Source organism: Falco cherrug, chromosome 2 (genome assembly GCF_023634085.1).
Source record: "Falco cherrug isolate bFalChe1 chromosome 2, bFalChe1.pri, whole genome shotgun sequence".
In the NCBI taxonomy this organism is placed as follows: Eukaryota; Metazoa; Chordata; class Aves; order Falconiformes; family Falconidae; genus Falco; species Falco cherrug.
The window spans coordinates 27735090-27748236 of NC_073698.1; the positions used below are offsets into that span (position 1 = coordinate 27735090).

A 13147-nucleotide genomic window follows, 5' to 3' on the forward strand; every position below is an offset into this window, starting at 1 on the left:
CACATCTTACTTTCCCAGAATTCTCTTTCTTTTTAATTGAAAAAAAAAAAAAAAAAGATCTACAATTCAAGATTGAAATTGGCAAGATTTAAAAAGCAATCTCAAACCCATCTGGATGTATTTAGAATGAACTTACTGTAAAACGTCAGTGGAATCTCTTTGAAGGTACTGTCACGAACAAACTATAAATACAGAAAAGTAATTTTAAAATTTAAAAGAAAGTATACTTGGCTTCTAGTTTCCTAATGAATGGGGGTAGGATTCTCTGCTTCATTGATGTAAAAGTTAAGCTATGCTATTTTTCAAGGTCTTTTCATTCGTTGTTGAGGGAGAATATAATCTCAAGAGGTTAGCTGAGTTAGATAAGAGTGCCTGTTTTTCTCCACAGGCTATTGAGGCTGGTGGTTTTAATGCCATAGCATTAATTTTTTTTTTACTCAATATTTCCTTCAAAGACAAATTGCCTCAAGGATTTAGAAGTGATTTATTTTGCTGGAGTGATAAAGTGTACTTGAAACAAAGAGCAGATTTGGGCCAGTTCACATTGGAGTTATCCAAATACAAATATTCTACAGATATGTGGTGTTAAAAACATACATTCTAACTACTGAGTGCAGTGTATCATTCATTTTTATATTTGGGTAACTGGGAGCTATTGAATATGTTGTCTGCTGAAGAAACATAGGGACGAGAGAATCACTTACGAATTATAATGTACATGATTTCACAGATCCTGCCAAAAAGATGAAGGGATAATTATTTAAAGAGTACCTTAATTTGAATGTACTTAATCAACTTCTTCAGGATTGTAAGCAACTGATCATTTCCAACAGGCAGATCTGGCAAAATAAATAGGCATATAAGAGTAAACATACATCTGTGTTCGTTTTAATTCCATTTACAGTGATCAGGAGATGTATGTGTGCACTTATACCACTGGAAAAGATAGCCTACAGCATCTTGTCTTCCACATATTTAACTTTCACAGAATTTCAGAGTTGCCATGGTTTCAAGCAAGGCTCTTACACAAAACAGTAGTGAGGTAAATTTGCTGTTTCTTTTTCCACATACGAATTGTCTTTTTACAGGAATTAACATTTTTAAGTTATTGCACCTGCATAACTTGTAAATAGATTCAGAAGAGTGTGTATAAATTACATGAACTAATACTCACCTGCTGGATATAGGAGTTTATCAATAACATGAATGACACCATTGGTTGCCATGAGATCAGATTCTCTTGACTTCAGTTCATTAACCAGAAGAGTATCATTTACCTGGGATAGGATGAAAAGAGACCACAAGTTATTAGCGACATTAAAAAATATCCCCAAACCTTAATATAGCATTCATAGAAGTGCAGCCCACTCTGCAACATGGATAGACGTGAAATGTCAAATCCCTGTTACAAGGCTGTATCAAAAAGACTTTTTTTTTTTTTCAACACGTAACTGTTTTCAAGTAGAGTTTCCCTCCTTGGATGGTTTTAAGAATGTTTGTCACCTCAGGCTCAAAGCCACTTCCAATGAATACTCCTTGTGTCAAGTGGTAAAGAAGAATATTCCTGAGAGCATTTTTGTCTCCTATTTAAAAAGAAAAGTAGAATTAAAAATTAAATGGTAATGTATAATTCTTTCTGGAAATTTTAAGGATTCACACAGACTTGAGCCAGAACTAGGCACAGTATGAACGAAACTATCATGAGCACATACAATTTAGTCTGTTAAGATGATGATAAAGGGGAAAAAACAATCACATGACAAAAAGGTTCTTAGAACATAAACATAGACATTATGAGAACTTTCAAGCAAAAGAACAGAAAAGGAGTCAGCATTTTCTTATTTTTCTATATTATTTTCTCTTATTTGCTTGCACATCTAATCAGATTTTTTGCCCTTTTCTTAACTATGCTTCACAAAGCATTCACAAACACAATGATTTCAGGACCACTAAGCAGTGAGCAATATGAAATTTCACCAAGCTACTAGACAAACTCCAGCCTTAACATAGCTGCAATTAAAGGTAACCATAGCTAACAATTAATATAATTTTTCTCTTGTCGTAACATGCTTTTGAGATGACTGGGGATAACTCACAACTCTTTATATACACACATCTTTTCCCATCTGGGGAAGGAGGGAGTTGATATTTACTTCAGGCAGAAAAGAAGTCTTTTAGAGTGCTGTTTTTCTCTGTTCTTACAGAGACCAGATGCAGCTTGGAGAAGCTGGGAAAAGGGAAAAACCTCTATTCTAGGGATGTTTCTCATATTTCAAAGTTTGACATTTTTATTTAGGAAGAAAAGAAAAAACTCAACATTTCCAAAATTGTCTTAAATGGAAATGGATTCTGGAGCCCAAGCTGGTGTCCTGACAAGGCTGTCTGGTGCTCTGGGTCCATGGAGATTCAGTCATAGGATAGGCTGTAGGAATACCCATAATCTCCCCAGGAGGCAGGGTACCAAGCAGAGCAGTTTTGAAATACATGTGCCATTACGTGGAATATTGACTGTTCTGTTACAAGTTTCATGTTAACATTACATGCTGATGTTGATTGTTAATAGGACTTTCAGCCTTGATGAAACTGCAGTGGAAATACTGTCTGGTTATAAGTTTTTCCTGGTATGTCTTTCAGTGAACATTTTCCTTTTTCTGCTTTTTGCTTTGATGACTTATTTTACTGGAATTCACTTTACTACTGAAATGAAATTAAATGCTCTTTTTCTTCCTACTAAAATCAGCACTCAGATTTTGTGACTGGACCATTCATAAACAGCATCAAGTTATACACAAAGCCTAAGCATGACCATTCAAAAGCTGTTTTCACAAACTGCTTACCTTTGTTTTCTGCCACAATGGTTACTGGCTACAATAATCTTTGTTTTCTGCCTGTCTTACAAATAAAGTATTTCTTTATAGTCCTTCAAAATTTACATATTCTAAGGTTTAATTTTTATGGTGAAATCAACATAATGCCTTTAAAGAAAGCCGAGACAGAATTCCAGAAAGTAATCTCTGCTTACAAGAATCTCACTTACAAGACAAGAAATGGACTTTCTGCTGCAAAAGGATAGGGAGGTAGACTAAAATCTCATCTACCAAGGAAAGTAAGTAGAAACTGAGTCAGAATCATAGGAAAAAGTAGAACATAAAGCCCCTTGAAAAGCAGAATGGCATATAAGTGTATTTTTAATTATAGAAATATTCCAAAATACCATGGCACTTGGCTACAAAGTCAAGTTGTGAACCAAAGATAAAAATAATAGATTTGATAAACTCAGTCTTAGTTAGTAACTATATAGTCCAATAAAAACAGAATAATAGCATTTATCAAGTTACTTCACAGCCTTGAGACAAGCTTAAATTCATTATGTAGCTATCTAACATTAGTCATTTAGGCTATCTGCTAATTCACTGTTAGTCACTAGAGACACACTACACTGGAAGGTAATTTATATGACTATTGTAATTTTAAATGGCTGAAGAGATAATTCAAAATCATAGTGACTCATTAGTGGGTTAAAGGCTGTATAGAGCTGGGATTTCTGCTTATCGGTGCTTTGAGCTGGACTCTTTGAAGTCATTAAGGTTTCATGTGATTCGACTTCATCTCTTCAAACTTTGATCTGAAAAGTTCAGGAACAGAAAATGCGACTGACCTTCTGGATGTGGGATTCAAGGCAACCACTCCTGCACTTGTGAATCTGGCATGGGTCTATTACTCTCAAATATACTAAAAATATCTATAGTGCTGTGGCCACAGTCTACCCCTCTAGTGGGAAATTCTATAGGAAATTTAAAATATTCACTGTGCATTTCTTAACTTATGGAAATAAAGCATGACATTAAAGAAATTACTTTTAAATCTTGTGAAAAATCTACATAATTCCAGAGTTGAAAAGTGTAAGATGGAAAGAAATTACATAAACTGGCATTTAGCAAAATATATTCAATATTTAACTTGTAGTGCACAGGTAATATCAGAGATCACTGGGTGGAGGCAGAAAGCAGAAAGTAAAGGAAAGAAAGGAAAGTCAATACTACATAGCTTTTAATGCAATGGTCACAACCAGAAAAGAAATCTGATAGGAAAGACTTTTCAATTTAAAAATGTCTATAGCAAGGTTTAGTGATGAAAAGTTGAAGCTAATTAAATGAATGAAGATTTTTAACTTTGACGATAATTACACCTTGGAATAATACCTTAAGGATTGAAATTTAATTTTAAATTCAGGTTGGATGCATATTTCCAAAAAGATATTTCCTCTAGCCCCCAAGAAAGAATTAATTTAGGGAGGTCCTATGACCTGCTCTATGCAAAAGGTAAACTGTTTTATCAGATAGCTTTTGTGTACAAAGTGCACTAGCCACTTTTCCTATAGATCATACATTTGCTCTAGTTTTCTTATGGTACTTACTTATCAATATATCCTTATCGTCATCAGTCAAACCTTTAAAGGCATCGTTAGTTGGAACAAAGAGAGTCCATTCTCCAGGCCGTGACAGAACATCATCTAAATCTGCAGCTTTCACCAGACTGAGGAAAGTGCTGTTTACAATAGACAGACAAACCACAAATATATTCTGTTGAAATGTGGTAACTATACTCGGATCCAGGTGCTTTTTTCCCTCATGTTTTCTGATAGTGCATCAATCTTCAAGCACTGTCATTATTTCCCAGAAATAGACAGTGGGGGAGGGGAATGAGAAAAAAGAGTAGCAAACTGAGGAAAATGGATTTGAGAAAAATATTAGAAGCCTGGATGAGAGCAGAATTCATCAAATAACCCCCCCCCCCACGCACACACATCAAAGAGATGAAGCAGGGGGGTGCCAAGGGTTGTTGCTGTCTCTAGGAGTATCGAGATACTTGCAGGAAGGGAACAGAACTATGTACTGGAAGGGTATGCAATCATGTTGCACCCATATGGAATTGTACTGATTAATTAAACCTCCAGGCTCTGCGGCATTTATAGTTCTGAATGTATCATGCAATCCCGCTAGTCCTCATACTCCTCTCATTCTGGCGTTTTACTGACTCCTATGTGCTGCAAACAACCATTCTAGCATAAAGTCTAGGAACTCTTTCAGCACACAGCTGGAGGAGAACCATTTTATTTTTTCTTTCCTACCCCCTCTTCTTTTTTTTTTTTTTTTTTAAGAGGAGGAAGTAATAATCCCTTCCCTGACCTCCCTGCCCCCCAAAATCCAACAACGCACAGTCCACAAGTCCATTTCTCAGACTTGCTGTGTCGTACACATAATTACACCTTGTAGGAAAGTCTCAGTGCTGTCAAAACTGCTACTCACCTAAAACGTTTATCATTTCTCAGCATTTCATGCAATGTCTTTTCTGCTGGATTGATGATCTGTCTGAAGATGTGAATAAAACCATTCCTTCCTTCTTTACTTCCTCTGACCATGCATGAATTTTCAATACATACAGCCTGATTAAAAGAGAAACAAGTGGAGCTATTCACACAATGATAATCACTTATATATATTTGATAATATTAGATGGATGCACACTTCCCAACAGGCTCCTAAATTTAAAAATTATATTCATATGTACTTCCTACAGTGAAATTGTGTATTCTTGACAGGCAATAGCTTGAGAAAGCAAAAGCAGCAAAATTTGGACTAAGTTTATATGGTGTAAACATTTCCAAACAAATTTCCCTTGAGAATGTTCTTAATTAGTTCTAAAAAATAGCTTTAAAAATTTGTTGCTATTGGAGTGTCAAATCTGGAATCCTGTTTCCTTTTCCTGAAAAGTCTTCCATGCAACCAAAGTTTCCATCAATAAAGATATTTATTTTTATTTTTTTCCTAGCTTAATGGCTTGAAAATTGTTGCTAGATAGTCATAGCACTAAATGTTGGAGGTTTCATTCAACTTCACCATCTATTCTGTCACGATTTTCCATTCTCATGGTTGGGATATGTGTTGTTAGAAAGCCCCATTCACTTACTGTGCGATACACAAAGACTCTAAGCACTTTTCCTCCAATTGTCTCCAGCTCTTGTCCATTGTACAGTTCATTGAGCCCAACTTTCACTTTTACAATGTGATTCTGCAGGATCGTTTTAAGAAGGCGTTGATCCATCCTTAAGGTGTCATCTACAAAGCCATTTAAACATTAATATATAATGATTTATATAGTGAATTGTCATTTAAGTAAGGTTAACTGTGAATGCTATATTAAAAGACCATGGAAATACTGACTCTTTCTTTGAAATGCTTGAGTTAAGGTTTGTACTTTCTTCTGTGTACACAGAAAATGAATTGTTAAGGGGTTTCTGCAAACTGTCATTCCTTAAATTCAGTCATTAACTCTTGACATAGCTCTGATTAATTAATATAAATAATATGGCTAATGATTTATATGCGGGCCTGCTCCATCTTCTGTATTACTGCTGAAGTTCTTATTACAACTTTTCCTTTATGTATGTGCACCTTAAAACCTTTCCAAATGCACTTCTGTGGTGATGAGTCAACACTCACATTCTTGGGGGAAGGGCAGGATGCCCTTGTGGTCACTTATTCAAATATGCAAACACCTTTTTTTTTTATAGTATATTTGTATGAGTTTTTCTCTGCTTTAATGTACTGGAAAATACCAAACTTCTTGTATAAATTTTTTACAAATACATAAATTGTGAATTTAATGATTAAGGGAACTGGCAGTTCATTAATATATTTTCTTTCCCACAATCTGTCTGTGCATGCATATTTTCTACCTTATTTTAGTGATACTATTTCCATTAACAAACAGTATCACTAAAAATAAGCTGTGCGCCCTGGTAGTTAGGCTTGTTTTGTCTTTCTGCATGGTATGTATTTTGGAAGCATGAAGTATCTCTGTTTCTCTAGGGCTCTTTCCTTGGGACTTAGAACAAGTACTGGGGCTTATTTGGAAAACTATCAGGGTAGCAAATATTCTTGTTTATTTTGACATTCAAAGCATAATCTTTTAAGGCTACTAACCTGAGAAAGCACCATTCAGAGGTGCCAGGAGAGTGTATTGGCCTTCTGGTCTTAGAGAAGATGCCAGTCCTAGCTGTGCTACCAGGTCTGTAAAAGTAGTCTGCTGGGCACCCCCAAGCTCAATGACTTGCTTGGCTGCAAATAAAGGAATAGGAAAAGGTATTTTAAAACACAGTTTATTCCTTTTCCTGATTTGGATTCTCATGCTTATCCATACCAATATAACAAGTAATTTAGGTAAGATCATAGAAAACATCTTCAGTGTAAGATTTTCATACACATCACTGACCAGAATCAGGAATTAGCACTTCATCAATGAGATGGATAACACCATTGCTTGTCACAATATCTTTGCGTTTCACCATCTTCACTCCATTCACAGTCAGACTTTCACCATCACAACCAACTTCAACTGTGTTTCCTTCCAAGGTTTCATAGACAGCTCCACCTGTGATGGCTTCAGAGCACTGGAGAGTATTTAAGATATGGAACTTCACGAGAGCTGTGAGAAAAGAGCAGGAAATTCATATATAGGTGTTTGGACACATATATTCATATATATACATGTATAATATTCATATATAGGTGTGGAATAAATTATTACATTATTACATTTACACTATTTTCAATAGCTTACTAGCTTATCCATCATATTTGCTTATTTACATTCATAGATATTTTGTTGGAAGTTATTTATATGAGAATTGATACTGTAGGCCTTTAAACAATATCTATGGTAAAAAATCTTTGGCATCCCTTGCATTATGAGAATATACCGGTTATGCTGCGATCTCTGTGTAACAGAGTATATAACTGGGTGACCGAGCATGATATGCTCCAAATGGGCCTGTGAGTACAAAACTTTATAGGCTATGCAATGTCGACTCCAGATTTATTTTTTGTTATGACTTACTATACAAGTAAGATTCAGTGTACTCTGTGGGTACCAAAATAATCAGCCAAAACCTCCTGAAGATAAAGTGGGAAAAAAATAACCAAACCAAAAAACACACCACAACAAAAATGTCATGTTTTTTCAGGATTCTATTTTTAGTTATTGTCTCACATTAAAATTAGTCCAGACCCCCCTCTTCATCATTCTCCATTGAGATACTGCACAGTGACTTAACCAGGCTACAATGAAATGACGGAGAACTCGTTTAGCGCAGTGGAACTCATAAATGAGCCTTCCATTTCTAAGTGGTCCATTGCCTTACTGTCCACATAACAGACTGATTCAGCTATTAGTTTTATTGTAGTTCTCAGAAGAATAAGTGTGCTGACTGTTACAGTTTGTCAGAATACATAGTATAAATTCAGTTCAACTTGCAGGGCAGAGCTTGCCTTTTAGAAGAACATGTCTTTTTTGTATGAAAAAACTGTTCATAAGAAAGCTATGGAAGAATTCCACATTCAGATATCCCTGCATTGCTAGAGACAGGAATCTCTATCAGAGCTATGCAGCTGAACTCTTAAAAACATCGATGTACCTATATTTTCAGTTTCTTTTCAACTGTTTTGGAAATTAAGTTTTCAGTGACTTTGAATCTTTAGTAAGTGGAAAAATCAGACAGAAGAAATAATTCTTCCTTTATATATGAGAGTACAGGTGCTCAACTTCAGTCACTAGGATAATGTAGTTTTTATCTTCTGATCCACTCACCTGTATTTCTCATTTGCAAAAAATGTTACATACCTTCAGAAGCCACCTTGTCACCCATGATCCTTTCTAAAACCCCCCTTGGAAGTCGTTCAAAAGCTTCATTAGTAGGAGCAAAGAGTGTGTAATGACCAGGCTTTCCAAGAATATCCAAGACATCTGATGTGATGGCAGCAGCCTAGAAAATAAATTTATTTTAATATTGGTTGTTTAAAATATTACCAGAATACATTGTCTAGTTTCACCTAATGACCACAGGTACTAGACTGAGATCAGTGTTACAGAAAGATGAAAAAATGAATTGACAAAAAGTAATAGAAAGTTAATTTAGTGGGGAAAATGCATCTTGATACACTGAGTTAGCACCTTAATTTAGCACTTAAATTAAATAGCAATCAATACATTTGCATAGGGGTGACAGCAGAGTATAAATTTTTATTATGGACTAAATTTTTAAATGAAAAGTTTGAACATAGAGGTTTTAGCAAATTAGATGAAAGCAATAGTCTAGCAAAGCTAATGATTTGCCCCATAAATAATAAAAATTTATTACAGGTGTATGACTAATTTGTTTAAATACTAGGAGGAATTTTTGAATCACAACAGGAGGCTGAGGGGTGGTCTCATTGCTCTGTGCAGCTTCCTGAGGAGGGGAAGTGGAGAGCAAGGTGCTGAGCTCTTCTCCCTGGTATCTAGTGCAGGGTGCATAGGAATGGTTCAAAGCTGCATCAGGGGAGGTTCAGCCTGGACATTAGGAAAGCATGGCAAAACACTAGAACAGGCTTCCTAGAGAGGTGGTCAATGCCCCAAGCCTGTCAGTTTAAAAGACATTTGGACAATGTTCTAATACCATGCTTTATCTTCTGGTCAGCCTTGAATTGGTCAGGCAATCATACTAGATGACAATCATAGGTCCCTTCCCACTGAACTATTCTATTCTATCTTAAGATTTGAGGCCAGGAAAATTTTTCTCCAGGTTTTTAATCCCTAATGTGGTACACAGGCCTGGACATTAAAAAAGAAAAGTTAAACACAATTGATGAAAAATTTTCTACCTTCTTGTGATGAAGAGGTAAGCAGTCAGAACTAAATAAAACCCAATTCAATGTTTTTCTAAAAATGTAATTTCTCTCTTATTCCTTAAATAAATTTTCTTAAGTTGCTTATAAATCTCATCTGTACAACCTCACAATTTGGGTGTTTCCATTATCAGATCAATCTTAAAAGAAAATACTATAACAATATGTATTTCTTTGGCAGCTACATCCTGTGCTCATTAGAATCGAATTCTGAAGAAAAAGAACTATGCAGGAAAAGTAATCAAAGATATTGTGAGAATATATGATGCTTTAAAGGGTTATATGATAGAGTATGCCAATATAAATTATGAACAGATTTGCCAGAAGAACATATGTAAAACTGAACACATGTGGAATTGACTAAAAAATTTGCTGAGTTAAATTTGAAATACTATTAGCTCAATGTAAGACAGAAAGATAAAGTACATGTGAGAAATCCGCAATCTGGAAGATGCGAATAACCATCCTCAAAGTAATGTCATATTAGTCTTAGGACTGATTTTGCTTAATGGTTTCATTAGCACATTATCTTTTGGGGCCAAAGTCATCAAAGCAGTATGAAGTGCAAAAGCATACACACAGGAATTAGCAGGTATATGTGTTATAAACAGGGGCTTACATCCTTTGAAAAGTCAGAAAGTTAAGTGCAATGTGATGCAACTGAAAAAAACCCAAGCATGATGATAGCATGTATCCTGGAAACCAGTAAGATTTTTTTCAAGCAGAGTTAGGGAGGTATGCAAATTAATGTAATAGGAATAGGTAAAACCTTATCTAGGATTAAGTGATAATGTCTGCTTAAAGTTCACAGAAGTTAAATCCAAATAGAAGAGATACAACAAAGATTACACAGGAAAAAATGAAATAGATAGGGCTTCTTTTTCAGCTGGAGACTAGAAATGCTTGGTTTTTATATTAATTTTTTTAAGGGGTTTAAATGATGAGGTTGCCTATGACTGTCATGGGCTTGATTTAAAGGATTCAGAGGATCTTTTCCACCTTTATGCTGTTGCATTCAATTTTTTTTATTATTATTTTTTGAGGACATGGAAGAGGGAAAAGAATAAAAGCTATCTGCAAAACTGTGGCTTTTTTTTTTTTTAATATGTGCAGCATGAAATCCCATTACACTAAGCAGATACATTCTCCAGAAAGAGAAATTAGAAAATTGGACAGAAAAATATCTACTTCCTCTCTGCAAGAAAAATCCTTCCTACACATTATCTACTGGTGTTCTGAAAGTTGTTGTTAGTTAGGTTCTGGAATTTGTTTGGTTTTTTTAAATTTTTCTGTTGTTCATTGAAATTATTCATATTTATCTAGCACCAGACACTGTAACTTACGTTCACACATTTCATTACCTTTGTATTTGAAGGGAAGACACTTTTCCATGTAGAGGGACACATCCTGTCCTATTGACATAATCTTCTCTGATCCACAAAAGATCAGAAGCAGACTCCCTATGTAAAATATCCTTTGCTTTTTTATATAGCTAGTCTTGCAATATTAACTGGAGTTCTTAACTTTATTTCTGTCTCTTACTGAACTAATCCTTCTTACTTCCAGGTATCATACACATATGGGGGGAGGGGTGGGAAACAAACACAAAAAAAATAAAGGGAGCAAAAACCTAAAAGACCAGAGAAGCATTTTTATTCTTGTCTTACTCTAAGAGATGAAAGATCATCCTCAACTTCAATGAAATCTTGAACGGTATTTCCAACAGCCGTCAGGACACGATCAATGACATGAACAACACCATTGGTAGCAATCTGGTTGCCATGGATGATCCTGGCACAGTTAACGGTAACAACCTAGATTTGAAGAATCAAGTAGTAGAAGATTAAGCATTAATTTTATTATATACTTGGAATTTGATTCTTACAGATTGGCAATTCATGTACTGTATATTATATATTCACTATTGTTCTTTCAGTTTTTGGATTTTTTAAGTAAAACCTAAGATTTGAAAGGCAAACTAAGCTTCTGGAAAGCTAGTAGCAGATTTATTCAGGCTACTCTGATTTCATATTCATGTTTTATTTCTTATTGCAATTATTCAGATTTGTTTTCCCTATCTGGTTAACATGGTGATTGTATCAGTTTTTACTGATGTAAACTGTATCCAACATAAACATTTAGATGCACTTAAGGCAAGAAAGATGAGTGACTTAACAGGGACACTTATAACATTTATAAAAATGAAGTTTTTTTTCCAACCAAACACTGAATGTGTGTTCCCTACAATCTTAAATGCTTCTACTGTGCATCCAATTCAAATAAGAGATCTGATTTAATATTATTTTGTAAACACATGAAGATTAATAGTAGATTTTGCTCTCAGAATTGTTATGATCCTTTTTGGCCACAGAAGGCTTAGTCTTTTAGGAAGAGTTTGAACTTTGATTTCTAAACAGCAAACAGCACATGTTCATTAATTCTTTCTCAGTGATTAGTCTACACAGCAGACAAAATTTCTTCAGGAGAAAATGTATTATCAGTGGCAACTGACTTGCTAGATGTTGAACTTTGTATAATGGATTTTCTTAGCTGTACAAGGAAATAGAGGAAAAAATTCAGCTATAACTGTAAAATTATATTAGGAAAAAAGAAAAAGAGACCAGACTTACCCCATTAGGATAATGGTTAATAAGCAATTTCTGGTCATTATACATAGACACCAGAGTCATGCCATTCTTAAGATCTTTTGTTAACATACGCTTGTTTACCATGTGGTGGTGGAGAGCATTATACAGTTCAATATTTACATTGTCAATCAAATTCCTGTGAATTTCCTGAAGAATAAAAGAATTTAATGAATTAGAAGCTTCAAAACATTCTTCCAGTAAGGAAAATGTATCGATTGCTTTACCTTAACGTATGCTTTCAATATTCAACAATGGATATCTCCTGTTAGGAGACACAACTTTGATACCTAGCAATCTGGCTCTACTTAAACGATGGTTTAGTCTGATTTACTCACAAATAGAAGATAAGGTCTCATCACAAAGTCATTGGAGGAGCTTTGATTCAGTATTTTTTTAAATAAAAACATCACTAAAGGTAGGACACCTGAATTGCTGGCAAAGTACAATTATACTCTACATCATGCAGTTGCTGGAATTCCAGTCTCTTTCCTCAAAACACAGCAACACTAACAATATTAATATTTGTCATGCAATAATAATGTCATGCAATAAATAAGAAAAAACTTATAGTTGCTTAGTACTCCTGAAAAAAATTTCAGACTCTAGCTTCAGCAATGAGTTAAACATGCAAATTATTTTATTATATGGTAATGTCCTTTTATATCTAAAATATCAATATTGTTTGTAGTCTACCTTATCATAGGCTAGCTGTTACAGCTAAAACATTAGGTGAAAGACACTTTAACACATGCACATGCACGCGCACGTGCACAC

At 34.8% G+C, this 13147-nt stretch overlaps 1 protein-coding gene across 10 annotated transcripts in view; it reads right to left on the reverse strand.

Moving 5' to 3' along the window:
- The window catches only part of POSTN (periostin), a 38084-nt gene that overhangs the window by 14637 nt on the left and 10300 nt on the right, over positions 1-13147 (reverse strand). For all 10 annotated transcript variants that reach the window (XM_027815564.2, XM_027815566.2, XM_027815569.2 and 7 more), the window contains exons 5-16: positions 12356-12520; positions 11393-11539; positions 8683-8824; positions 7276-7488; positions 6987-7121; positions 5971-6119; positions 5310-5446; positions 4418-4548; positions 1453-1583; positions 1175-1277; positions 772-839; positions 137-182 (exon numbers count right to left, since the gene is read on the reverse strand). In XM_027815564.2, coding sequence (XP_027671365.1) covers positions 137-182; positions 772-839; positions 1175-1277; positions 1453-1583; positions 4418-4548; positions 5310-5446; positions 5971-6119; positions 6987-7121; positions 7276-7488; positions 8683-8824; positions 11393-11539; positions 12356-12520 — 1567 coding nt within the window. The remainder of the gene's footprint in view (positions 1-136; positions 183-771; positions 840-1174; positions 1278-1452; positions 1584-4417; positions 4549-5309; positions 5447-5970; positions 6120-6986; positions 7122-7275; positions 7489-8682; positions 8825-11392; positions 11540-12355; positions 12521-13147) is intronic.